The sequence below is a fragment of the Maniola hyperantus genome, chromosome 4 (assembly GCF_902806685.2).
Source record: "Maniola hyperantus chromosome 4, iAphHyp1.2, whole genome shotgun sequence".
In the NCBI taxonomy this organism is placed as follows: domain Eukaryota; kingdom Metazoa; phylum Arthropoda; class Insecta; order Lepidoptera; family Nymphalidae; genus Maniola; species Maniola hyperantus.
The window spans coordinates 2,863,369-2,891,061 of NC_048539.1; the positions used below are offsets into that span (position 1 = coordinate 2,863,369).

General features: G+C 39.1%; 5 protein-coding genes across 8 annotated transcripts in view; 3 read left to right on the forward strand and 2 right to left on the reverse strand.

The window, feature by feature from the left end:
• Positions 1–25: 25 nt before the first annotated feature.
• LOC117996991 (MICOS complex subunit MIC27-like) overlaps positions 26–27,693 on the forward strand; it is a 103,785-nt gene continuing 76,117 nt past the window's right edge. The window contains exons 1-8 of one of the 4 annotated variants that reach the window (XM_069509817.1): positions 27–182; positions 275–438; positions 4,067–4,233; positions 5,259–5,368; positions 6,070–6,205; positions 6,778–6,950; positions 7,988–8,026; positions 8,101–8,213. In XM_069509817.1, the coding sequence (XP_069365918.1) occupies positions 275–438; positions 4,067–4,233; positions 5,259–5,368; positions 6,070–6,205; positions 6,778–6,950 (750 nt within the window). In that variant the 5' untranslated portion in view covers positions 27–182 and the 3' untranslated portion in view covers positions 7,988–8,026; positions 8,101–8,213. Of the gene's footprint in view, positions 183–274; positions 439–4,066; positions 4,234–5,258; positions 5,369–6,069; positions 6,206–6,777; positions 6,951–7,987; positions 8,027–8,100; positions 8,214–27,693 lie in introns of those variants that run through there. The other 3 variants (XM_069509818.1, XM_069509820.1, XM_069509821.1) reach the window with 3 other exon arrangements.
• Positions 710–2,562, reverse strand: LOC138404775 (tigger transposable element-derived protein 4-like). Its single transcript, XM_069509785.1, has one exon. It carries the CDS (start codon positions 2,364–2,366, stop codon positions 810–812), a length of 1,557 nt encoding a protein of 518 aa, XP_069365886.1. The 5' UTR covers positions 2,367–2,562; the 3' UTR covers positions 710–809.
• On the reverse strand, positions 6,775–11,438 carry LOC117996985 (probable ATP-dependent RNA helicase DDX23). Its single transcript, XM_034985141.2, has one exon. It carries the CDS (start codon positions 11,254–11,256, stop codon positions 8,815–8,817), a length of 2,442 nt encoding a protein of 813 aa, XP_034841032.1. The 5' UTR covers positions 11,257–11,438; the 3' UTR covers positions 6,775–8,814.
• On the forward strand, positions 12,136–22,978 carry Exd2 (Exonuclease 3'-5' domain-containing 2). Its single transcript, XM_034985157.2, has 10 exons — positions 12,136–12,654; positions 13,654–13,810; positions 14,272–14,472; positions 16,361–16,614; positions 17,402–17,551; positions 18,399–18,601; positions 19,792–19,957; positions 20,672–20,827; positions 21,443–21,607; positions 22,143–22,978. The coding sequence occupies exons 1-10, from the start codon at positions 12,473–12,475 to the stop codon at positions 22,216–22,218; spliced, it is 1,710 nt and encodes a 569-aa protein (XP_034841048.1). The 5' UTR covers positions 12,136–12,472; the 3' UTR covers positions 22,219–22,978.
• On the forward strand, positions 23,300–27,631 carry LOC117996989 (uncharacterized). Its single transcript, XM_034985148.2, has 7 exons — positions 23,300–23,465; positions 23,618–23,784; positions 24,696–24,873; positions 25,449–25,606; positions 25,935–26,112; positions 26,652–26,776; positions 27,333–27,631. Exons 1-7 carry the CDS (start codon positions 23,396–23,398, stop codon positions 27,465–27,467), a joined length of 1,011 nt encoding a protein of 336 aa, XP_034841039.1. The 5' UTR covers positions 23,300–23,395; the 3' UTR covers positions 27,468–27,631.

Below are 27,693 nucleotides of genomic sequence, written 5' to 3' on the forward strand. Positions count from 1 at the left end.
ATTGTCATTTGTCACTATCAGCCGTAGAAAGAATGTAGTGTACTCTGTGGTAGCAGCCACAGAGTACTTTTTACATATGGTAGCAGCTGATCAAAAAATCTGAAACCCAACGAAAACGAAAATAAATGTGGTGACAACTGTTAGTATTTATGTAATTGACCCGCTGTAACTTAGCGCTTCAGGCAAGTTTTAAAAGATACTTTTTTTGCCTTGGCTATTGTTTTGTACTTCAGCGTTATACTAAATTAACCTTAATATTTGTGTCACTATACAGATGCAGATGCTACGAAAAGTCGTTTTCGGGTCTGGCCTGGTGGCTTTAGTGCCAACCATCAGTGCTGCGACGCCAGTGCAGGATTCTAAAGAGCCAGTGCAACCACCACCCATGAGGCTTTCGGAATTACCGATATATGAGGCCCCACACGCTGACTATGCAGAGTACGTTTTTAAGATATGGTCGACCTAACGACCGCCTTGTATTCTTTCCATTTCAAGACTTCTATCCCAATTTATATAACACTAAATATGTTTCTACCTATGTCTCTTGTAGAAACCGTCCAACCGAGTTGATCCAAACCAATTTTATTGGATAGTTAAAACTTAAAGAAAGATAGTTTAAGACTAATAAAAAATGCATTACTTAGGCAATTTTTTAGTGTAGTACCTAGCACACGCCGGGTATTCGCTAGCAAGCAATAAAACTATCAAACACAATTTAAAACTTTATTTTTAAGAACTGTTCAAGAACCTAATATGAAGTATGGTACTACACCTATAGGCATTATATGTACATATTAAATGTATTTATTTCAAAAATTCTCTAACTTTAGTTTGTGACACTTCATATTATGTGCATATGTATTTTGTAGCTTACGTTCCATTTTAACTAAAGTCTCTTCAAAATTACTTTCTTCAAATTGATTATTACAAAGGACAATTTTTCGTAACACACTTATCGCATTAAGACCCTCAAACAATGATGGCACTCTAAATTGTTCTTCGGCCTGTTCTTCATCATTGTATTGTTCCTTAGTTTGCTCTTGAATTTCAGCTACAATGTCATTGTCAGTAGCTGGTGCACAGACAGTAACAGAGTTGTCTATGTTAATAAAGTCCTCTACTTCAGTAGATGAAATATCTGGTATAAGATTCCGGGCTAATTGAGTCAAAGACATAATATCATCATCAGCATCATGATCTGCTGGAAGCACTTGTAATTGTGATAATGGAACAGAATTGTCGGAGAATGTTGAGAGAGATCTCTCTAAATAAATCTTGATAAATCCTGCACGCCTAAAACAATTGGCGATAGCTCTTTGTGTAACCTTTTCCCATGCTTCTGAAATCATCAAGATAGCGTCCAAAACGCTAAAACTTTCATACTCTTTATTGTGATCAAGATTTTGTATAATTTTTAACATTTGCAACATTCTATAATGAGTTTTCAAGCATCTTATAACATTTTGGCCCATTGGTTGCAGTACAGATGAAACCGTTGGTGGTAAAAAGACAAGTTTAATGCAGTGTAAATTAGTGACATGTCTATGAGCAGGACAGTTATCGACCAAAAGTAAAATTTTCTTTTCGTTTACTTTTAGTTCAGCATCCCAGTTACGTAACCATTTTTCAAAGATCTCTAATGTCATCCACGCTTTTGCATTATTTTCATAAGTTACTGGTAGTGAATGTGTGTTTTTAAAGCATCCAGGTTTCTTGGATTGGCCGACAATTAAAAGGTTTTTTTTAGTTGTTCCAGTCATGTTCACTGCAACCATGATCGTTAGTCTCATCTCTGACATTTTTCCATTGAAGCATTGTTCACCTTTAAACTGCAATGTTTTATCTGGTGTCATTTTATAAAAAAGTCCAGTTTCGTCTGCATTAAATATAGCATCTGGTCCGTAACCTTCAGATAATATTGGCCAGTTCCGCGTTAACCATTCTTCTGCGTCTAAAGCACCTCCATCAGTGGCACGACTGCAGACGATATTGTGACGCACTCGGAAGCGGTGGATCCAGCTCGATGAACATACGAAATCTTCACCCAGACGCCGAGCAAAATCGTTGGCTTTTTGTTGAAGAATGGGGCCATTTATTGGTACATTATTCATCCTCTGATATGTATACCACTTAAACAAAGCTGTATCAATCTCTGTATGCTTAGATCGCCTTGCCCGCTTCGTTTTCAAAAAATTTCTCTCGAAAAGAGATTTAATTTTTTCCTTTTTCTTCCAAATGGTTGAGATCGTCGAATGTGGTGTTCCATATTCCTTTGCCAAGTCTTTGTTGGTTGCTCCATTCATCAACTTTGATATTATACATGATTTTTCTTCAATACTAAATGATTTTCTTTTTCCTGATGGCATGGTTTCACAATGGACGTAGCAGCAAACAAGAAAGTCAGGGAAAGTCTATCTTCAACTGTTCAGTGATCAACTTTATGGATGGTCTTGTCCATAAAGTGTGCATGTGCATGTGCATGACCAACGACCATAATAAACTTTTTTCTTAGAAACGCGTGACTGTCTAAACACCCTGATTGTACCTACCTACTGCTTTTTGTTTAACTGGAAACAAAAGACGGTTTTGTTAAACCCTCAAAATTCTCAGATAATATTTACAGAAAACCATCCATTGCAGTATTTCGTTGTCAAGCAATATCATTATAGAACCGGTTAAGTGCGCGTCGGGTCACGCCCAGTGTAGGGTTCCGTAGTTGCACACGTCACAATATACCTACTATTGATATTAGGACCTAGGTAACTGTTTTACACTACTAACAACTTTAAGGAATTTTCTACGACTCCCAACTACATTTTATGTCTATCACTCGTTAACTTGTAAAGCATATACTAAGCTCAGCCTTTAAAATTCATTATATTACGTAGGTTAGCGCTAGGTACTATACCAAATTAATAAATAAATATATACTATATACTAGGTTAAAACCGTTTATGGCCGCGACGCGACGTCGTTAACAACAACTTATCGTATATTGACCAAAACCATATGTCCCGGCTGAATGCTACATGACCGCCTTATAAAGAACACTGCTTTTTACGACATTGCTTGATATTTTTGGAGAATAAATCCATTACAACGACAATCTGTTTTGAGCAATTTAGTACCTATAGTCGACGTATTTTAAACTGAGTCCTCGAGTTATCAGTCTGTTTCGCTCGCACTTACCTACGACCTGTAAGTGCGAGCGAAACAGTAGGTAACACGGCCACATCTGGCACGGTATAATGGACAAAGCTTATCGTAAAAGTAAACGTAAACAAAGTGTCGGGTTTAGAGTCTATTGTAATTCTCAGAAACGAAATATACCTAGCTATGTATATTACGCAACAGGTCGAGATCACAATCGGGGTGGGGACGCCCCGCACACCCGCACAGCCCCGCGCTAACCCGGTGGGGGATAGCGTGGATGACGTGCGGGTGTGTGCCCCCCCCCCCCCCCCCGCCTTATACACTGATTGCCATCTCCACCTGTCACGTACTATACCTGCATGTAGTAAAATCAAAGCTCCCTTTCTCATATCTCTTCATTCATTGATGTATTTATATTTTATTGATGTCTAGTTTGGTAACCTAGAGCCTCGATAGCTCAACGGTTAAAGGAGCGGACTGAAAATCGAAAGGTCACCGGTTCAAACCCCACCCGTTGCACTATTGTCGTACCTACTCCTAGCACAAGCTTTACGCTTAATTGGAGAGGAAAGGGGAATATTAGTCAGCATGATAAACTTGGCTAATATTCTTTAAAAAAAAAAACTATTGCAATTTAGGCATTTCCTAGGCAAGCGCCCTCCAACCTAGACCTCATAATTGCTCTACTTCTGAGGCATGATTATCGCTAAGTGCAAGCCTCGCAATAATTTTTTTTTAAATTGTGCTATAAGACCTACCTATCTACCAAATTTCATGATTCTAGGTCAACGGGATGTACCCTATACTATAGGATTCCTTGACAGACACAGACAACAAAGTGATCCTATAAGGGCTACTTTTTTCCTTTTTGAGGTTTAAACAGATTTATAGTCGGTATGTTGCATTATTTCAGGTACCTAGAGTCAAAATCAAAAGAGGACAAACCTAGCTATGTGAGATCAGTGCTCCTATCGCCAGTGAGAGCCGTGAGGGAGAAAGTGCAGACGGCTGTAGCTCACACCGAGTCTGCCAAAAATACTATCAAGGACAATTACTCCGAGCTGCAGGATAGAAGCGAATGTCAGTACAGTGCCCGGCAAACAACTTGAGTACTGACGCGAATGACGGGTGCTCGCGATTGGTTGATCAGTCGGCGCGAGTGCACGCGATTGGTTGATACGTTGACTTTCGCTTCCCGGATTCACCAACTTTCTCCCAACACATTGCTTCAGGTCAAAGTTGATTGCCGGACACTATATCAAGTGTTCACAGTCTGTATCTAAATATATAAAAAGAAAAGGACTGACTGACTGATCTATCAACGCACAGCACAAACTACTGGACGGATCGGGCTGAAATTTGGCATGCAGATAGCTATTGTGGCATCCGCAAAGAAAGGATTTTTGAAAATTCAACCACTAAGGGGGTGAAATAGTCGTTTGAAATTTGTACATTCCACGCGGATGAAGTCGCGAGCATAAGCTAGTTTTTAAATATGCATTTTCATGAAGTTTACATGCCTCTATTTTTTTTATTTAGATACAAGTTAGCCCTTGCAATCTCACCTGGTGGTAAGTGATGATGCAATCTAAGATGGAAGCGGGCTAACCTGGAAGGGATCGCAGTATTTATTACATCCCTACCCCCTTTGGTTTCTACACCGGCATAGTACCGGAACGCTAAATCGCTTAGCTGCACGGCTTTGCCGGTATTGTGGTAACTAGCAATGGCCAAAGCCTCCCACCAGAACAGACCAGTACATTCTAAAACAGAGTTTTATATATTTTTATGCATAGTAAATAGTCTGATTTATTGTGCAAAATGTTGAAAAAATAGAACTGTAGTACGGAACCCTCGGTGCGCGAGTCTGACTCGCACTTGGCCGATTTTTTCGGGACAAAAAGTAGCCTATGTGTTGTGTATTATAAAATAAAATAAATAAATGTTGTATATTAATTCAGGTTCAAATTATAAGCTCCATTCCGAATTTCAGCCAAATTGTTCAGTCATTGGCATAAAAGACTAACAAACATCCAAACTTTCACATTTTTTATATTAGTAGCTTATGTATGGATTAAATTATAATCTTCCTTTTATATTTACAGGGATAGTTCAATATTTGAGGGAGGAAGAGAACAAGCAGATAAGATATGGCGCTGTAGCAATGGGTGGTCTCACTGGATTTATTTTCGGCCTAAGGGGGGGACTAATTAGGGTAGGTATTATACTCTATCTAAGGAGAGAAGTTAGAATAGGGCTCTCTCTGTTACGTAATCCCATACAAAAAAGTTAGTGGGCGTTACCCATTTTGAGTGACCAACCAATCACAAACGAACCTATTTCCAATCCGGTATTTGACAACTAGTCCAATCAGTATTTTTTTGCAGTGCAGGCTTACCTTAAGTTTCCACAGTGCGGGGAAAGGTTGATTGACGAACCAATAGTGCGGTCGCACACCCTCACTGTGACGCCTCAGCTTGTACTTTGTACCACCAAATAAATCGATAAATCGCCCACTGCGCAGGTTCAAGGTCGAAGTTACCCGACAATGTATTTACATATTTAAAACAATTGATACGATGCCAGTGACTTCGCGTGGATTTAGGTCTTTTTCACAATTTCGTGACGACTCCTTGATTTTCCGGGATAAAAGTAGCCTACGTCCGTCTCCGGGATGCAAGCTATCGTCAAATCAAATTTCAAAAAGTTATCAAATTTCGTCAAAATCAGTTAAACGGATGGGCCGTGGAGAGGTAATAAACAGAAGGCTGAAATTAATTATGTGTTTAACGGATGGTGCCCATTCATTCTGCTTTTGAAGGTACCAATAGGTTAGCTGGGAAAACGGAATACGGAAGTCTCTAGAGTCTAGTAAAGTATAAAACCAAAATGGCATCAAAATTTTTCATATTTCAGAGAATATTTTACGCCGGTTTAGGAACTACGGGCATGGGCTACATATGCTTCCCCGAGGAAACTAAGCAACTTATGAAAGACAATGGGTCATTCTTGAAGCAGTATGTTAACATTGCTTACAACTTTCTCTATGGAGGTGAGGTTTTTTTATTATACTAGCTTATGCCCGCGACTTCATCCGCGTGGAATACACAAATTTCGAACCCCTATTTTACCCTTTAGATGTCTACGTCATAATGGCTATCTGTATGCCAAATTTCAGCCCGATCCGTCCAGTAGTATGAGCTGTGCGTTGATAGATCAGTCAGTCAGTCACGGTAATAAATTTCGAGTCTCGAACTATTAGCGTCAAAGTAAAGTTGATCTGAATTCTCGTTTTACGGTTCAGTTTCTTTCATACATTTTCAGCCAGCACCCCAAGCGAAATCTTTGCGAAATAAAAATCCTTTTTTAGGTCTACTCCTTTTTTTTAAGGTAGACTAAGGAACGATTTATATCAACACGTGGTGAGCGGACACGGCACTGCTTCATATAAAATGTTCGTGATGTTTTGAATCGTGACTCGTGCCCGTCACGTGTTGGCATAAACCATCCCTAAAGGGGCTTTTTAGGTCACTTTTTTCGGTACTCGAAATCTGCAAACTTTATCTGTGCAAATTTGTACTAGGGAACGGTTGATCAATTTATTTTGTGTTTTTTATCGACTAGTAAAACCAGGCGACCCGCAATTGGAGCTTAAATTCCCCGAGTTGTCTTTCCCCAAAGACTTGTCAGAGTTTGTAGACATGACCGTGTCTTTGGCCACATCTGTCAAACAAGTGGTCATGCCCCCACCATCAAAAGATGAGGTGGAAAATAAACCCTCTGAACACAAGGAATAGGTATAATTTTGAATGTTTCAAGCATGATTGTGCTTGGCTTGGGACTTTGCTTTTGTGTTGGAGTTTTGTTTTTTGGTTCAGGAATTTTTCTGTGTGCTCTCATACTAACACGTTGCTTGCTATATCATTACACATACACTACTGTCTACGCGCCATGAAAGTCAATCCAGCGCAAGGGTAATAGAGAAGCAAACTGGGAAACAAAACAAGGTCCTTGTCGAAAACTTATGCTGTTTGAAAATGATATTAATTTATTTCATATAGAACATCATGGTGGCACTTATGATAAGTGCCACCATGATATTCTAGATAACTCGACCACTAGTTCGGAATGAAGATTCTACTGAGAAGAGCCGGCAAGAAACTCAGTAGTTGCTCTTTTTTTGTAACATACTCTTCAGAGCCCAAGAAATAACTTAATTTATTATTACTTTGTAACTACAATTTTGGTACATGAAAAATAAAAATAAATAAAACACATCACGCTACTGCTTTGCGAAAATTTTACTATTCTCCATAGTACTTCCTATAATATAGTGCTTGACCCTCATTCTTCATCACAGCATGACTGCAGCTCTTTCAACTCCTTATAGGTGTATCACAATTCACACTACTGCAAGACATTGAACTCTTTGATTTTAACCGACTTCCAAAAGTAAAGAGATTCTTTACGGTAGCCGGCAGGAAATATTGTTCATCGAGCTGAAAGAGATTTCGGCTTTATAAAGCATTGTCTTTATCACTGAACTGACTGATGGATTGTTTGTCGGTCTCAACGACAGAGACAACGCTCTACGAAACCGCTATCTCTTTCTAGAGGTCGATATACTAAAATTCTTGCAGAGTACCTACTGTATGTCAACCCGCAACCCACGCCTACCGCATGAGCAGTCCCAGTGAACGATATACCTATAGAATGCACGAACACGCACATCGTATCTTGCTAAGCATTCTGTTTATCTCCTAGCCTAGTCATTAGTTAACATTTCTTCTATGGCATTTTGTATTAAATACCTACTCATGTTTTTTGCTTTCAGAATACTTATTTGAAGATGTAGATTATTAAAAAAAATTAGGTAATTATTATCAACAACTACTAAACTACTAATTCAGAGAAAACTGTTTTACTAACAACAAATTATTGTTTCAGCTCTGTAAAACGATAGAACACGAAATGAAATGGAAGATTTTTTAGCATCATTATTTATTTGTAAACTGCAGTGTAATTTATTCTATGACATGTAATTAAAATGTTATGTTAGACATTTGTTTTTATTTATACTGATCGCAAATCGCGTGCTACCAGACGCACCGAAAGCAGAGTTTCTTTAACACGCTTTGATCTATAGAGCGCACTCTGACTTTGCTTAGACTTAAGACAGTTAAAACAAGACGGAGCTATATCTCTCACATAAATCTGTCTCCTTTTAACTGCTTGAGATGTATTCTGCTAGATTTGTGGTCAATTCTAGTATCCTTACAATATCTATAGTATCATTCATAAAAATATAAATACGAAAGTGTTATATTACGTTTTCACGGCCCATTCGCTTAGACGATTTTGAAGAAATTTAGTAAATATAGTACGCGACAGGTTGACATGGTAATCGGGGTGAGGCGGGGGAACAGCGCGAGTGTGCGGGGTGTCCCTTCCCCCAATGCCATCTCAATCTGTCGTGTACTATAAGCTTGTATCCTAGAAACGGCTACTTTACTACGCTTAAACGCTACGTACGCTACTTTAACGTAAAAAGTAGCCTATATCAGACATAGGCTACCTTTTATCCTGGAAAATCAGTCCCCATACAATTTAAAAAACAATAATTCACCAGGACGAAGTCGCAGTGATCAACTAGTAATATATTTATGCAAAAATCATTTCCTCCCTTCGTTTCTTTGTAACCACTGTACCAGGCTTATGTTGAGCCTCTGGATGGTTCATGAGTTCGGGTGGACATGTAGATGCTGAGCTTGCAAGTAAAACTTGTTTAAGATCGTAGTATATAGCTGAGTCCTCTCTAGTGACAAAAGATACAGCTTTACCAGTCTTGCCGGCACGACCGGTACGCCCGATACGATGAGTGTAATCCTCTATAGATTTAGCCATGTCATAGTTTATGACCATACTGACATCTTTAATGTCAATACCACGACCGGCAACATCGGTGGCAACCAGTATATCTTTGGATCCATTCTTAAGTGAAGCCAAAGCAAAGTCTCTTTGCTCTTGACCTTTTCCACCGTGCAATGTACAAGCATTGAACCCAAGTTTCTCAAGACCTTTAGCGAGAACATCCGCACCCTTCTTCTGGTTAACGAATATGATGATCGGCGGTTCGACGTTACGTTGCAATATTTCCGTAAGCCTCTTGCGTTTCTCATTCTCTCCAATCAAGTACACCACCTGTTCTGTTCGGTCAACTGGTTTACCAATAGAACCGATGTAAACAATAGCAGGTCGCCGTAAATAAGTACGCGCCAACCTTTCAACTGCCGGTGGCATAGTAGCTGTGAACATCACAGTTTGCCTATACTTCTTCTTTGTATTGTAATTGGCAAGTAGTACTGATGCATCCTCCGCTGCATCCGTATCTGGTTTAATATTAGAAACTGGCATGAATTCCAGAATCTTCTGCACATCAGGTTCAAAACCCATGTCAATCATACGGTCAGCTTCATCAAGCACGACATACGTGCACCGGTTCAGAACTAAATATCTGTTTTCCAATACATCAATCAGACGACCAGGTGTGGCAATGACTATCTCACAGCCAAGCCTGAGTTTAAAACCTTGTTCTTCCCTTGACAGACCTCCGACCACAACAACAGAAGTAATACCTAATGGAATACCAAATTTGTTGGTTTCTTCTTCTATTTGTTGGGCCAACTCTCTGGTCGGTGCTAGGATAATAGCATAAGGGCCTTGATCAGCATCTTCCAAGCGTTCACTTTTCGGTAATGACTGAATCCATGTCAGTAGAGGGATGAGGAAAGCTAGTGTTTTACCGGATCCTGTTTCTGCAACACCAATAATATCACGATTTTGTAAGCCAATGGGAATAGCCTGCCGTTGAATAGGAGTTGGGCTTTTATAGCCCACTTTGTTTATGATTTCCATAACATCGTTGTGGAAGTTAGCCTCCTTCCAGGAACGGATGGGGTTTGGTATCCTGCCACCCTTGATTGTAATATTGTAGTCCTCTCTGAAGATTCTCCAGTCTCGCTCAGTCATTTCATCATGGTCTTTCTCAGACCAGTGCCTGTCATCCCATTTCTGTTTATCTTCCTTCTTCTTAACTTTCTTCAAACGCAGCTTCTCCTGTTCTTTCTCCAGCTCTGTTCTCCGCTTCTCTAACAGATTTCCATAGAACTTACAGTAGTCCTTTTTCTGGGATTTAATATCAATACCAGCAATGTGGCCTCGACCGAAGAACTGCACTTGATGCCTCTCTTTGTACAACTGATTGTAATCATTCGAAGTGTCTTCCGAAGCATCCCAGTCAAAAACAAACTTTCTGTCATTTAATCTTCTAACTCTACGCTTTTTCTTCACAATGCCCAAGTAGCGAGCTTTAATAGCTTCTTCCTCCCTTTCCTTATCTTTGGTTTTATTATCCTCACTCTTTTCTTTTTTATCCTCTTTGTTACGATCATTACCCGACTTTCTTTCTTCATATTTCCTCTCTCTTTCCTTCTCCCTTTCTATTTGCCTTTCCCGCTCTCGCTCCCTTTCCCTATTTTCTCTCTCCTCTCTGTATTTCCTCTCCTCTTCTCTCTTTGACGGACCTGTAAGGTCTATGGTAGTGACCACTGGTTTGTCGATGTTGGCTCTCATTGCTTCAACCTGTTCCCTACGCCTCTCTAATGCAAGCGCTGCTCTCTGTTCCTTAGTTAGGAACACTGGTTTGCTTCGAGCTTCCTCCTCAGCCTTTTTCTTAGCAAGTAGCTCTTCTAATGACAACGGTTCACGTTTAGCCGGTTTCGGTTGTTCATCCTCCAGCTTTTCCTCTTCATCTTGTTTGTCATCGTCTCTCTTACCCTTGCTTCTGTCTCTATCGTCAACGCGCCGGTCTTTATCCCTGTTATCACGTCTTTTAGGACTTCTCGATCGAACGCGATCTTTACGAGGGTCTAATTGATCCCTGTCTTTCCTGGCAGGGCTGCGAGATCTGTCACGTTCTTTCCTAGGACTCCTAGACCGTTCGCGACGTTTTACCTTTTCCCTATGAATCTCTCGGTCTTCATAGCGATCGCGGCGCTCGCGTGAGCGCGATCTTCGACGCTCCGTAATCCTATCACCAGTCATGGCACACTTTAATTATCAATTGTTTCAATCCACATACCACTCTCATGTACTAGCACTCTAAGAAAATATAAATCAATTAGTATAACTATTCGGCAGTGTGAAGTCCGATGGTTGTTTTAATTTTAATTTTTGTAAGCATAAAGCAACCTGCGACTTGGCGAATTCTTTGACGTTTTTCTCAGTAGTGATTATATTATACTCTTTGGTTTTTCTGTTTTTTTTTTTTTGCAAAGATCACAGATAGAGGATGCAAAGGGAATATAATTTTTGGTTTTTGATAGAATTTGACTACAGACATGCTACAGACTTATTCATCCAAGCCACAGACCCATTCTCAGAACAAGGACTGTTTAGCATAGTTCTCCAACTTCTTTGCTGTTTAGAAGTAGCCCTATTGTGACACTTACTGTTAGAGCGAGATAGCTAAATGTATTTCAGCTCTTGTTAGAACGTGACAAAATGATTATGTTATGTCCTTATCACTGTGGCCACTTTTTGTTGTATGCCAAAATGTATTTGTACGTGAGTATTTGGCAAACAACGTGTTTTTTTAGTATTTGTTGTTATATCAGCAACAGAAATAGTTATCTGTGAAAATTTCAACTTTCTTACTATCACGGTTCATAAGATACGACCTGTGACAGATGGACAGCCAGACGGACGGACTGCGGAGTCTTAGTAACAGGGTCCTGTTTAACCCATTGGGTACAGAACCTTAAAACAATTTGACAGTCAAGATAAGCAGCCTTTTTATTGGTCGGTGACCGGTGACGTGCCGGTGACATAGAGGGTGACACGTCGCCGTCGGTGATAAGCAGCGATTTGTGATCTGTGGCAGCAACCAACCACAGAGTACTTTTAACATCAACCAACCATGCATCGACACCACATTGAGATTCGTAAGAAAATTTTGCAGAAATGGACTTTAAGCTGAAAGTACTATGGTTCAATTAATTTAGTTTTGAAATTGTTTTCTTATTTATCAGTCACCGATCGAGTCCCAAATAAATAACCATAACACAACAAGCTGAGGAACAAGCAAAAGCAAAACGAAGAACCAGTAACATTTTCATCATATTTCAGTACTTGGTGAAAGCTATTATTTGTCCACAATACATATTTTCACAGTGCCTTTTTTCTGGTCGGTGCACAGTGCTAATGAATGGTGTAATAATCGTATGTGTGACAAATATCCTGCATTAGGAAATCTATAAAAATGATCATGTCCAAGTTAAAAATCGGGGTAACCTCTGTCGTGGCTCTAGGCTGTGCCGGTATAACATACGTGGTACTGCAGAGGTTGAGAGAGAAGAACGCTTCAGATGCCTTGAATTACTTGACGATAGATATTATTTCATCAGAGCAAGATTGTGACCAGGCTATTGACAAATTAAGAAGGTAATTTTGTTGATTTATTGCCTATCTATACTAATATTATAAATGAAAGTTTATCTGTCTGTCACAGTTAAACTGCTGTTCCTATCTTGATAAATATTGGCACAGAGATAGCTTGTATCTTGGAGATGGAAGGATGGATACTTTTTACTTATCCCAAAAAATCAAGTTTTCACAGAATTTTTAAAAATCTAATTGTATGAATGTACTTAACATTGAAAATAAAATCAATGAAGATCTAATAAAGTTAATCATCTAGTTCACAGTTTTAAACCATGAAACTGCCTTTCCCTTTCTGTTAACGTATGCTTGTGTATGGCATAATGTGGTTAAAGAATTTTTTATTATACTTCCTACCTAAAACATCAAAACACCTCGCAGCACCTTTTATTTTGGAAGTGTTATGTTTTGATTTTTTGACGAGAAATATACTCGATTTGCTTTCAATTGATGGACAACCACAGATTGACATTGGTCTTCTAAAAGGATTTTAACACATGACTGTTGTTTATCCGATGGCTTTCTGAAACTGGTTTAAAAGATAGAAGTCTTCAATTTTCCGGGATAAAAAGTAGCCTATGTCCTTCCCCGGGATGCAAGGTATCTCTGTACCAAATTTCGTCAAAATCGGTTGAACGGTTGAGCCGTGAAAAGTAGCAGACAGACAGACACACTTTCGCATTTATAATATTAGTAAGAATTATTTCATTTATTTAGTAAAGATGATGCAATGTATTGCAGAAAAATAGTAACAATAAAGCATATTATGGGTACTTTATTATGTATGCAAAAGAAAAATGCATAAAGCCCTACCGGATTTAGCATTCTGGTGCAATACTGTGTAGAAAGAGAAACTGATAAGGGGTATGGGTTTAATAAAACTGCCACAACCCTTCCAAGTTACCTTTCATCTTAGGCTGCATCATCACTTCCTACCAGGTGATATTACAGTCAAGGGCTAACTTGTTATGGAATGATAAAAAATTAATGTTGATATTTCAGGAAATGTTGGGAGCACCACGCTATAGGGTTTGACTGTGAGTGGGTAACCGAACAGGGCAGGAGGCAGCCCGTTGCTCTGCTGCAGCTGTCTACGTTTGATGGCTATTGTGCTTTATTCAGACTGAATCAGATCAAAACTATTCCTAAGGCATTGCAAGTAAGTTAATTTCTTTAAGAACACTATCATGAAATTTACAATATTTTATTTGTTTGAGACTAGATGATGCCCGCGACTTTTCCGAAAATTACCGTGGAAACTCTCTCGGTGTATCCACACTGCAGTTATCTTTTGTGGGGCAACATTGTGCAACACGGTAACATTAGGCAACAATCTGTAACTTTTGTGGCAACATATTATATTAACAATAAATAACTTTTTGTTGCCTGATGTTGCTGAGTAACATTTGGAAACATTGCTCCACAAATGTTAACTGCGGTGTGGATGCACTGTTTGATATTCCAGTATAAAAAGTAGCCTATTTCACCTTCCAAATCATAAACTATACCCATTCCAAAATTCACATCGATCCGTAGCTCTGTTGTGGTGTGATTAAAGGACAGACCAACACATATTCGCATCTATAATATTAAGTATGATTTTTATTTCACTCTTTCTAGGACCTTTTGCAAGATGAAACTATATACAAAGTAGGCGTAGCACCCAAGGATGATGCAAGGTATCTATCTCAAGACTATGGAGTGTACATGGAAGGCACGCTGGATGTAAGGCACCTAGTACATCTGTGTGGGTACGAAAGTGGTGGTCTGGCATCACTGTCTAAGTCTTTGTTGGGCATTGTACTGGATAAAACGTGGAGGGTGAGTATCTATTGTTATAGTCAAAGTCAAATAATTTATTTAAAATTGGTATTAAATTGCACATTTTAACGGTCGGTTGTTGGATTTGTAAGATGATAATAGTGGTGATAATTATTACGCGAACTTAAAACTAATGCTATACGAAGGTATAACGTTGTATTAGCGTGTTTGCGCCCTCGCCTTGAGTTTTAAGACCATACCACAGTTCACGACAGTTTTTAAAAAAAATTTACTATAGGAAAATCAACAGCGAAATATTTCAAAAAGTTTCTTAGGTGCTAATTACAGAAATATGGCCAATTACAGATTTTCTCGAATAAAACTTGCGTAGTCCACGCGGACTAGGTCGCGGGCATAAGCTAGTTCGACTATACAGAACGAAAGATGTTTTCATAATCAAAAATCATGTTGTTAGTGCAAAATGATAAGAGACATGAGTAATCTGCCGTTCCTGATTTTATATAAATTTTGCAATAAACTGATGCAATCAATCGTCAATATAATACAATACTAGATGACTCGCCTTCACACAAGTGTTTATGAAAATCTTTTCTTAATAATAGTGTCTACATTATAGAGAAAACCTACACACAATTATCTCAGCCTATTTCTTCTTTTATAAATACGTCGGCATACTGCAAGAACTCATTAATTGCAAAAATCAATAAGCACATTAACACAACTATGAAGTCCTAACTAAGGCCCTCATTAAATTATAGGCCTCATTCATTTTGTCATTTTTAATCACTCTTATTTAATTTATTATTATGTATTAAGTACCTAACTAATCTATTAGTTAAGCAATTGTATATAATTTAGCGGTAGGTAGATAATAGTTGTATCAATTAGTTGTTAATGTTAAAAGATTGCGAAAGTTTTTAATGTATCTTATTGTTAATTAAATTTGAACCGGAGAACTTCGTAATGCTGTATATGCCTATAATTGATGTTTGTAGTAGTACTGGAATTGTTTGTGACCTGTTTTTAATGATAGTGAATGTTGTTACAATTTATCGTTGGCATATCTAATAAAATAAAATAAAAATAAATAAGAAAGCTGAGTCACTCAGCTGGCGGACTTGTTAAACATTCTCTATGTTATAATAATAAAAAAAATGGGCATGGCACAAAAAATTGGTAGACGTTGGGGTCGTGATGTTCTGGAATGGCGACTTCGCACTGGAAAGTGCAGCGTTGGGAGCCCATTAGGGACGACATCAAATGAGTCGCAGAGAGCCCCCGGATGGCGGCGGCGCAAGACCATGAAGTCCCTACAAGAGACCTATGTCCAACAGCAGACATCTATCTTTTGATGATAAGGATCATCATCATCATCAACCGATAGACGTCCACTGCTGGACATTGGTCTCTTGTAAGGACTTCCACACGCCACGGTCTTGCGCCGCCTGAATCCAGCGGCTCCCTGCGACTCGTCTGATGTCGTCAGTCCTCCTAGTGGGGGGTCTTCCAACGCTGCGTCTTCCGGTGCGAGTTCGCCATTCCAGCACCTTGGGACCCCAACGTCTATCGGTTTTACGAACTATGTGCCCTGCCCATTGCCACTGCAGCTTCGCAACCCGTTAAGCTATGTCGGTTACTCTAGTTCTCCTACGGATCTCCTCATTTCTGATTTGATCACATAATAATAATAATAATAATATATTTATTTATTCAAAAATGTTGTACAAGACAAAGACTCCTTAAAACAAGTACACATAAAAAAGGTAGAAACAATAAAAATATAAGAACCTGAAGGAGTGCATAGAAAAACTCCAAGCATAGCTCTCTCCATCGACCGCTGAGTGATTCTGAGCTGATGATAAGGATGACTGACAGATATAGGTGGTACACTGCATCAGTAAGGTCGTCATAGGTGTTTACTTTGCAGATAAGATGCAGCGACTGGGAAGCGGAGCAGCTATCTGAGAGACAAATCAATTACGCAGCGGCCGACGCCCATGTAGCCATAAGGATATTCATCAAACTTATCAACGACTATCACAGAAGAGGCATCGTGTCTTGGTTTAGGATTCGTAATGGAAATGGCTATTGGAAAGATATGGACATTTGTAAGAGATATGCTAACGTGTCGTATAATGCTAAACTGGATGTGAAGAAGAATGATAAAAATAGTAATCACAGGTAAGTATCATTTAAAATTGATTCAGTTCGAATAGACGTTCTGATCCCCGAATAGATGTAGAGGATTACCAGGGTTGCAGCTGAAATAGATTGTTTAAAGGTCTTGGGGCGCACAACGGGCTAGATTCTAGCTTTGGAAATATCTAGACGCATCTAGCCAAGAAATAGCTGGCTATATCGATCTTATTGACGACTATCACAAAACCGCCATAGTGTCTACTTGGTCAGGAGGATGCTAACGTGTCGTATAAAGCTAATCTAGATGTGAAGAAGAATGATAAGAACTCTAGTCATATTAGGTTAGTATCATTTAAAATCTACTTTGACGACTATCAGAAAACAATGAAAACTAACAGTGTTATTTCTTGTACGATGGTACGAAACCCTTCGCGTTTGAGTCCGACTCGCTCTTGACTAATTTTTGGTTTTGTCCTACATCGAATCCTATTTTCAGCATCACAGCTTTTCGAAATTCTAAAACTATTTTTGCAGTTAGCTTAACTTTTTAGATTATATAAGGCGGCGTAACTATTGCGTTACTTCGTCCGCATAGATTTAGGTCTTTAAAAATCCCCTGAGAACTCTTGATTTTCCGGGATAAAATGTCTATCCCGGATATAATGAAATAGAGGGCCTACGTCACTCTCCAGGTCTTAAATAAAAAATGACATTCCATTGCTCCGTTGTGACGTAATTGAAGGGCAAATCAACAAACCAACAAACAAACACACTTTCGCATGTATAATATGGGTAGTGATAGGACGGTCTATCTATTGTATGATTTCAGAAGCAAAGAGAGGGAAGGCAAGTCCGGCAAGGAGGTGGAGTCCAAGCGCTACCCGCACGCCACTCGCTCTAAGCCCCTGTACCACAACTGCTTCCTGGAGGCGCCCGATGGAGAGCTCTTATGCACCTGCGACAATAATAAAGCCATGTGGTGAGATTGAGAAGCAAATGTTTTTCCTTAATTTATATGATCTCGACAAAAACACAGACATTTCCGTAAATATTTGATATATTTAGAAACTGTAAATTAAGTTACTGTTTTGTTTTTGATTTTGACTTATTCCATTTTTATTATATTTTATAAAATTTAGCTTCTTTGTGTCTATCTGGCTGACAACATTCTGTATAAATTAAAGAATATATTAACATTTTAAAAGGTACTAAAATTATTGTATAAAATAATTTTAGGGCACATTGATGTTAATTTTTTGATATTAATGAAAGCTTAAATATTACTAAATCTAAATATTATATAAAAGGAAACGGTGACTGACTGACTCATCTATCAACGCAAAGCTCAAACTACTGGACAGATCGGGCTGAAATTTGGCATGCAGATAGCTATTATGACGTAGGCATCCGCTAAGAAAGGATTTTTGAAAATACTACCCCTAAGGGGATGAAATAGGTGTTTGAAATTTGTGTATTCCACGCGGACGAAGTCGCGAGCATAAGCTAGTTTATCATAAAATTAAGGATTTTTCCAATATTTTTTTTTCTGTAACAAGACTGGGTCCAAAAGTGGTCGGTCTCCTTTCAAACTCTTATTTTACCCCCCCCCTAGGGGTTGAGTTTTGAAAAATCCTTTCTTAGCGGATGTCTACGTCATAATAGCTATCTGCATGCCAAATTTCAGCCCGATCCGTCCTAGTTTGAGCTGTGCGTTGATAGATCTGTCAGTCAGTCAGTTTTACCTTTTATATACATAGATTCAAAAGTACTTGGAAAAGTTTAATTGAATAAAAAATATTTTGATTTTGATTTCTTCCTTTGATCAGGTACGTAACGAAGGCACTAGCGGACGTCGTTAGCGAAGACCCTTTGAAGGTGCGCCTGCGCTTTGAGCCCGCGGGCCGCTCCGTGGGCGACGTGGGCAGATACTATCAGCTCACCAAGGAGAACAAGTGCGTCGTCTGTGGCGCCAAGGACTCCTACATACGCAAGAACGTCGTGCCCAGAGAATACAGGAAGTACTTCCCAGGTTAGTGATATGATGAAGAACCCAATTAAGATTACAAACAAATAACTTAAATAAGAAGTCAGCGATGGATGAATTGCTCATACAAACGTATAGTTCTTGCATTTCACGAAGGCCACTGACTTATGCTTGTGTTTAAGTCGTATCGGTATACGTAACGTACACTAAATGGTGTGCGTTTGACAGCGCTTGCTCGCGACTGATTGGTCCGACATGCACGCACACTTACGCAATGACCGTGTAAACGACGTTACCACAAGTGAAGTTCACTAGCCTTCGTGAATTGCAAGAACTGTAATATCAAAATGATTTGTGGTTCGAGAATATTTCCACCGTATTATGCGGTTACTTACATTCAGATTTAATGTTTTTGTAAACAATTTCTATTGAGCACAATAAAGTTAAAAATAAAATATACAGTGTAAACTCTATACTGCGAACTTCTATTTAACGAAAAAAATCCTTAAAACTTAGAAATCGCTAAGGTTCTTTTGGTTTACATTGTTACCTTTATATTGAAACACATAGCGTAGCAACCACTCTCAGTATCGAAACAATACGCCATACGTCATTATTTAGATTACCAAGATTTAGATTTAGATTAGACAAATTTCACTGACATTTAAACATCAGCCTGTTAAAAAGTCGTAAATAATTCGTACACACAATGGAGTTCTTATTTAAATGTGTTCATTTGTTTATTCTAATTACCTAGCAATTTTTTACTTCCTACTTATATTGCTAACTAATTCGTAAAATTATATCGTTTTCTTTTACTCTCTGTTTAACTAAAACTCTTTATAACGCAATAACACTTTCGGTCTCTTCAATTTCGGTATATAGAGTTTTTTTTAAATACATAGGTATAAATTAGCAATTAAGGATGTTATATCAAATTCTGCCTAGTTATAGTTTATACTTTAGTCGATTTCAGTTCTGTGTTCCATAAGTTTACCTACCTAGTTAGTTTTAAATACTCTGTGCCTAGTTTTTCATACGCATACTATGACCGTGTGTTGTGGACATAATTCTTTATTATAAGTGTTAATTTCTCATTGGAGACTGCTTTAGTTTAAGTGTTTATATATATATACTATCTAGTTAACTAATTGTAACTGTTTGTCTCTACAAAAAAAAAAAAAAAATATTACGCTGTAATATCAAGTGGTTAAAAGAAAAATGTCTTTATTCAGAGATAATGAAGGAGCACTCGTCCCACGACGTAGTATTGCTGTGTGTGGCGTGCCACAAGCTCAGCAACATGCTCGACCGCTCGCTTCGCGAGCAGCTCGCCGAGCAGTGCGCCGCGCCGCTCGGCTCGCATGGGAACAGCAGGATCGTCGAGGACACGGACTGCAAGTTAGTGTGACCGTGCATTTACATTAGCCGGCAAGAAATATTGTTCATCGACCTTTAGAATCAGATTTCGGCTTTGCACAGCGTTGTCTCTGTCACTCATGTGACGTTTTGTCGGTCTCAACGACAGAGACAATGCTCCACGAAACCGCTCTTGATTGCAATCTCACCCTAGTGGTTGCAGTCTAAGATGGAAGCGGGCTAACCAGGAAGGGGTATGGCAGTTTTTAATAAACCCATGCCCCTTTGGTTTCTACACGGCATCGTACCGGAACGCTAAATCGCTTGGCGGCGGATAAATAAGGCGGTAGGATGGTAACTAGCCAAGCCTCCCATCAGACCAGACCAGATATTTAGAAATTATAAAATTCCAAATCCCTGTCAGTAATCGAACCCAGGACCAAATAAGATCACAGCGATTACAACTGCGCCAGGGAGGTCGTTGAAATAATTTTGCAGCATTGCATAATAAATCGCTATTGTGAATATGTATCTTGAGCAAAAAAACTTTTATTGTTTATTGTGGGCTCTTCTCAGACCTGGACGCGTTTGGAACCCTCATAGCTTTAGTTTATGTTTGTGTAATAATTATCACCACTATATCTTATAAATCCATCTCACAATCAAAAAGAGAAGACTCACAATCAAAAAGAGTAATTTATTATCTATTTTCAATAAATTATTTTAATTTTGAATTTTTTCAAATTGTTCTTGTAGAAAAATCCGTTCGGCGGCGCGAGCGCTGCTGTCGCGTAAACACGTGCTTCCCGAAGCGCGCCGCAAAGAGTTAGAGAGCGTCATACTGCAGCACTACCTGCTGCATGATGACGTCACTGAGGAGCTGTTGAAGGAGGCTGCCCAGATAGACGTTGTGTTAGTACCTATCTATTATCATGATCAGCCCATCGCCGGCTCACTACAGTGCGACAAGGCTATCTTGGCGCGTGGTGAAAATAGGAACTAACGTTGCCGTCAAGTGTTCCCTTTCTTCTTGTTTGAATATTCTAAGCAAAGTTCTTTGTTAAAGCAAGTGATATTGAACTGCTTAAAACGCACAAAAACTCCGAAAAGTTGCCTGGAAAGGTGTGTGCCTGGGATTGAACCTCCAACCTCCCAAATAGGAGGCGAATGTATACAGGACAGATCGAAATGGCAATCGAGGAGGGAACGCCCCGCACACCCGCACAGCACAGCGCTAGCCCGGTGCAGGCGAGCGTGGGTGACGTGCGGGTGTGCGAGGCGTTCCCCTGCCTCATACCCGCTCGGTGTGGTTACGTATCTTGCGACAGGCGTAAATTTTGCGATCATTGCTGTCAAACGTCCGGCTAGAGAGAGACAGCAATAGCCGCAAAGCAAAATAAGAAGAAGAAGAGATAGTCGCATTGCTACTGCTGTCGCGTTGCTGTCGCTATTGCAACGTTCGTAATCACCCCGCCGGATTGCCATCTCAAACTGTCGCGTACTATACATATGTACTATGTTTTTTAGATACGAGAACGAAGACTATGAGTCACACGGGTACAAGGTGACAGAGTATTACAGGAGCAACGAAGGCCTGCTGCGACTGGAGGAGCAGTGGAGGGAGTACTTCCTCAAGACCATGCACCCCCGATACATGCCAGAACTGTGGTCTTTGAAGCATAACGAGGAGAGGTAGGGTTTTTTATGAGAATACTAGCTGATGCCCGCGACTTCGTACGCGTGGATTTAAGTTTTTAAAATCCCGTGGGAACTCTTTGGTTTTTCTAGGATAAAAATATAGTCTATGTCCTTCCCCGGTATGCAAGCTACCTCTGTACCAAATTTCGTCAAAATCGGTTGAACGGATTTATAATATTAGTATGGATGAGCCGTGAAAGGCTAGCAGACAGACAGACAGACACGTTTTCGCATTTATAATATTAGTATTAATTTGGATTTACCACGTTAAATGACTAATATGTATTCCCTTTCCTCTCCAACTAAGCGTCAAGCTTGTGCACTATTGTCGTACCTACTCCTAGTAGGTACGACAATAGTGCAACGGTTTTCAGTTGAGCTATTGAGGCTATAATTAATTATATTAGACACCACCTGCAGTCTGTTTTTCCTCATATTTACCTATTCTTAAGGTTGCCTGGTAGATTTGATTCACATATGGCCAACTTGCAGTGAACGAGTTAATAAACATAATTGTTTTTTTTTTCAGGCTAACAGTGCGTCTTAAAGAAGGCCGCCTATCGGAAGAAGATCAAAAATTGTTAGGGCTCTATACAGGATACTAGCTGATGCCCGCGACTTCGTCCGCGTCGGTTTCAGTTCTTAAAAATCCCGTCGGAACTCTTTGATTTTCCGGAATAAAAAGTGTCTTTATCAAGTTGCAAGTCTGTGGCGAAGAATTTTTATTTTGGTGCTGATTCGGGTGTACACAATAATTACGAACTAGACTAAAAAGACAGTTCTATAAAATAGTGCTGCGGAAAGAAAAAGCTCAATTTAAAGATAGCGTACAGCCGAATTTGGGCTACTCTTTGTAAAAGCTGTTGTTGATTGTAATATAATTCCCGCAAATTGCTAATGCGCGGAGCCGCCATTTTAGTGATGTCAGCACTAGACTGAAGTTTCGAGCTGATGGTATATTTTTACTTAAGCATACGTCAAATGACGTCATTTGGATGTTAATGAGACTTGGTTCCAGCGCAATAGCAATTTGCGGGACTTATATTAACAAACATAAAAAGTGTCAATTTTAATTCCCGGTACTCTCAGTGGGGCGCTTCGAATCGACACAAAAAATAACAGTCATTTTGTATGGCAAGTCTATTCCAGCATAGGTACTCTTGTATTATATACTGTATATAATATACAGTGTTTTCAAGGTACAAAAAACAAAAAAAAAGGAAATTATGTACCTACATTGGTACCTACTTCCCATTAGTAACTGCTTTAAAAAAAGTATATAAAATAAGATTAAAATTTTTATATGAACAAACTTGTACAATATTTTTTTAATTATAAATATACATATTATATTTTGCAAACGTATTGCCTACCTATTCTTTCTTCTGCCTTCTTCAAGTACCTTTCTACAATCTGCGATACAGCGCAATCTAATGAAAATTATACTATACTACTGCCCTTCGTGTGTCAGTCTCACACTTGACCGTTTTTTTTTTAATATTCAAAAGACTAGTGTTCAGATCCAGAGACATGCTACCTAGCACGTCTCGTTCTATTAGTAGAATTTTAAAAGCAAAATCTGTCACTTTTTTAGCACTTTGACGTAACTTTGACAGTTTAGTTGTCAAAGTCAAATGCCAAATTCAAAAATTGCGACCGTTGATTATACAATTTATTAACAATTTGTTAATTGGGAATTGAATTGAATTATTAACAATTTGTAAATATTTTTATTGTTGAAAAGGAATATACTACTCTCTAACGTGAATCCTCATCACTAAAATGTTAAATCGTAACAAAATTACACTCGCGAGGAAACAGATAAAAATCACGAAGTTATTTCGAAAAGGCAGTAAGTATCTTGAGAATGTATGTTTTTAAAAGTTTTAACCAGCGTTCAATCAGTGACCAAAATAATTTGATCGATGCTCTTCTAGTGGACGTAGGCCAACACAGCAAAAACGAAACCTAGTCTATTATTTGTGTTTACCTACTTCATTCTAGCTTCAACCAAGCAACCTGAAGAATGTGATGAGTTGCAACAAGAGATAGACGCTCTGGAACAGAGATTACAAGAAAAACACAATGAACTCTTTCAAATTCAAAGAAATAACTGTAGACGGAAAGCTTTGCCACCTAAACAGAAAGAGCCAGCGTTTGTTAAGCCACAGGTTTGTTGAATTATTTAACAGGCATGCTTATTATTCTACAAGCTGTAATTATTTGAATCACTACCCCTATTATAAATGCGAAAGTGTTTGTTCGTTGGTTTGTCCTTCCATCACGTCGCCATGGAGCAAAGGATCGACGTGATTTTTTGCATAGGTATAGTCAAAAACCAGGAAAGTGACAGGCTACTTTTTATCCCGGAAAATTAAACAGTTCCCACAGGATTTTCATAAATCTAAATCCATGCGGACAAAGCCGCGGGCAGTTTAATATATATTAGAGAGAGAGAGAGAGAGAGCCAGCAAGTGCTCTGTTATTTTATAAAAGCTGGAGGTTTCTCTGCATATTGACCCCAACACTGGGAGGAAAGTTTGTTTGGATGTTTATTTGGATCATGGTGGCTTTGGGAGATAACAGGTCATAAAGGTGTAAAAAATCTTACATCAAAGTATACAATTTCAATCTTCAATTTAAATTTGCTAGTAAAAAATGCTGGGACCTCTTCTTTAATCATCTATCGAAATTCTTTTATTAGTTAGCATTAAAATGCATTAAAAAAAGCTGTGCTAGCCTAATGGTTAGGACATCCACCTTCTAATTGAAGGTCGGGGGTTCAGCACGCACCTCTATAACTTTTCGGAGTTATGTGCGTTTTAAGTAATTAAATATTACTTGCTTTAACGGAGAAGGAAAACATCGTGAGGAAACCTGCATGCCTGAGAGTTCTCCATAATGTTCTCAAAGGTGTGTGTAGTCTACCAAACCGCTAAATGGCCAGCATGATAGACTATGGCCAAAACCCTTCTCACTCTGAGAGGAGACCCGTGCTCTGTAGTGAGCTGGCGATGGGTTGATCATGATGATGATGATTAAAATGCATATAAGAGGTTGGGAAACTTAAACTTTCTTACAGAAAATAGTCTTGACAGCTTCAGTAGAGACGTTAAAGAGAAACATGGAGCTAATGTCCATGCTGACTGGTGTGGAAGTGCAGTCATATGTGTTGGACGACCATTGCTGCGTGCTGTACCACATGCAGCATTCAACTAGCTCATTTGTCACACATGGTCTGAGGATTGATATGCATTCTGGTAAGTGTGCAGAGGTTTATGTGTGGTGCGGAAGGAGCGTCTGGTTGCGCGTCATCCTGGAATCGGCTAACCTGGAAGGGGTATGACAGTTTTTATTAAACCCATGCCCCTTTGGTTTCTATACGGCATCGTACTGGGACTTGCTTGGCGGCACGCGCGGCGTTGCCGGTAGGGTGGTAACTAGCCACGGCCGAAGCGTCCCACAAGAGTAACTATTGTACGTTGATAGTATATATAGACAACAATAGTAATTTCAACTCAATCAAATTAATGATGCACACACTAGTGATGTAACGAATATTCGCATTCACATTCGCGGATATTCGCATATTTCTGCTGCATATTACCAGTCGCATTCCGCGAAATTACTGTGAATGTTTTGTGAATATACATTTTTTTTTTATGTAATAGTTGATTAATAAAACAAAATCCATTAATTTCTAATGCTTTTAATGTAATAAAAATGTCCAAAATATGACATTCGTTACATCACTAGCACACACACACGGGTAAACATATAGGTTGTTCAATTTGGTGTACAATAATAGTATTTCATTTGCTATTTTTATTTTCAGATGGTAACAAAGTGTCCAAGTCGAGCCTGCCGCTGGGCTTCAACCTGAAGGCAGTGGTGGGCGAGTTCAGTAATATCATGACGCCCAAGTGTCTGGGCGCGGTACGGAAAGCTTTAGTGGCATACTACGACAGACTCGAGCAGTATGAAGCTCTGAAGGTAGGTCTCAAATAGTTCTTTGACTACTTTGGAACGTACAGTACGCGGGTGAAATTAATGTACATCGACCTTTAGAAGGAGATAGCAAATTAGTACAGCACTATCTCTGTCGTTGAGACCGACAAAACGTCATATAGGTATGAGTGACAGAGACAACGCCCTACAAAGCCGAAATATCATTCTAAAGGCCGATGTACATTACTTTCGGGGCGTACTGTATTTTCACGGACTCGGATCGGATAAGTGCGTAACCGCCCACATGTGGTAATAGGCCTTCGGGAATGGAACTCTATAAAAATTTATTTGGTTTTTATTTATCCCTTTACAGAAACTCCTGCATATAGAAGCAGACCTGTTCAAACTGCTGGACGGCTCGCACATAGAAATCTCGTTCTTTGTCCAAAGCCACATGCAGGAGGAAGAGGATGAACACATCAGAGTCACATTAATCCTAGACTACAGAGTATATGATATCCGGCCTAAGACATATTGCTTCAAGGAAAACGGTAATTTATCTTTATAACTAGCTTATGCTCGCGACTTCCTCCGCGTGGACTACACGAATTTCAAACCCTATTTTACCCCCGTAGAGGTTTAATTTTCAAAAATCCTTTCTTAGCGAATTTGTACGTCATCGTAGGATTTTCAAAATTCAACCTCTACAGGGGTAAAGTAGGGTTTACTGGACGGATCGGGCTTTTCCATAAAGCATAGTTTGATGCGTTAAAGATCAGTCAGTCAGTCATTTTTTTTGAATTATATAACCTTAACTCGCAGGTGCGATGGCTTTTTTGCTTAAAACGCATATAACCTCAGAGTTACCTGAGTTCCCGGGATCGAACCCTAGACCCCTGACTAGGAGGCAGATGTCTTAACTACACCCTTAATTATTTACATACTAGATGATGCCCGCGTGGATTTAGATTTTCTATAAATCCCATGAGAACTCTTTGATTTTCTGGGATAAAAAGTATAGCCTATGTCCTTCCTTGGTTTTATTATTATATTAGTATGGATTTGCCTTTATTTTTTGTGGTTTGAACAGAACTGCCGGAGGATGTGTCAGAATTGCTGAAACAGCAGTGTGCAGTGTTCAAGAAGAAACCACTGCGCAAGGCTTTCAAGCAAGCATTTATGGGAGATGTTGGGCCCTACAGACTTGTTCAGCAAGTGAGTGGATTCTCTCTTAGCGTCGTTTTCCCCATTGCTGAGGGTTGTGACCCCTTTCCATTAATCATTTTTGACGACCTCCCTGGCGTAGTGGAAAGCACTGTGGTCTTATTAGTGGGAGGTCCTGCATTAGATTCCTGGCAGGGCTTTGGAATTTTATTTCTAAATTTCTGGTCTGGTCTCGTGGGAGACTTCGGCCGTGGCTGGTTACCACCCCTACTGATTACACTCTAAAGGCATGGGTTTAATAAAAACTACCATACACCTTCCAGGTTAGCCTGCTTCCATCTTAGACTACATCATCACTTATTTCTTGTACCTTTATTTATATTTAAATTTATTATTAATCATCTAGTTAGTGTAAGTGGCACTGCCGTTCTAATAAGATATAAAATAAAAAATAAAATAAATCACCAAGTGAGATTGCAGTCACAGGGATTGCTCAAATTTTTTTGCTATCGTTTTGAGTGGGGTGTCAAAAGAGAAGAAATTTCAGCGTTTATTAAGACGATCGTAGTCGGATTTTAGTTTTCGACTTTATCTTGTATGGTTGCAGCCTGATCTAAGTGAAGAGCAGCAGCAAAAGCGTCCAGAGCGGTTCCGACCCAACAAGAACAATTACAACAATGATGACACCTTCCTGCCCGAGGACTGCAGCGACCAAAGCGAAGAGGAACAACTTAGTGAATGATATCATTTAAAATCGTACAGCATTTATCTTTCATGTCTTACAAGCGTATCTATAGAGAGTATTTTGACTTTGCTCAGACTTAAGATCTAGTTAAAACGAGGCAGATTTATGCCACCTGCATATCAGTCTCATTTTAACAATGTCTTGAGTCTGAGCAAAGTCAAAGTGACATCTTTATAGTATACACAATGTTTTGTAATAATGGGATTATTATGAAGTAACACTA

What these genes read in the sequence shown, in the direction of transcription:
- LOC117996985 (XM_034985141.2), bottom strand. Translation starts at nt 11,256, where the DNA reads ATGACTGGTGATAGGATTACGGAGCGTCGAAGATCGCGCTCACGCGAG.
- LOC117996989 (XM_034985148.2), top strand. Translation starts at nt 23,396, where the DNA reads ATGTTAAATCGTAACAAAATTACACTCGCGAGGAAACAGATAAAAATC. An exon ending in GAGGATTGATATGCATTCTG is followed by an intron (nt 24,874 to 25,448) that starts GTAAGTGTGCAG and finishes TTTTATTTTCAG; the next exon opens with ATGGTAACAAAGTGTCCAAG. An exon ending in CCTACAGACTTGTTCAGCAA is followed by an intron (nt 26,777 to 27,332) that starts GTGAGTGGATTC and finishes GTATGGTTGCAG; the next exon opens with CCTGATCTAAGTGAAGAGCA.
- LOC138404775 (XM_069509785.1), bottom strand. Translation starts at nt 2,366, where the DNA reads ATGCCATCAGGAAAAAGAAAATCATTTAGTATTGAAGAAAAATCATGT.
- Exd2 (XM_034985157.2), top strand. Translation starts at nt 12,473, where the DNA reads ATGATCATGTCCAAGTTAAAAATCGGGGTAACCTCTGTCGTGGCTCTA. An exon ending in GACAATAATAAAGCCATGTG is followed by an intron (nt 17,552 to 18,398) that starts GTGAGATTGAGA and finishes TCCTTTGATCAG; the next exon opens with GTACGTAACGAAGGCACTAG. An exon ending in ATACAGGAAGTACTTCCCAG is followed by an intron (nt 18,602 to 19,791) that starts GTTAGTGATATG and finishes GTCTTTATTCAG; the next exon opens with AGATAATGAAGGAGCACTCG.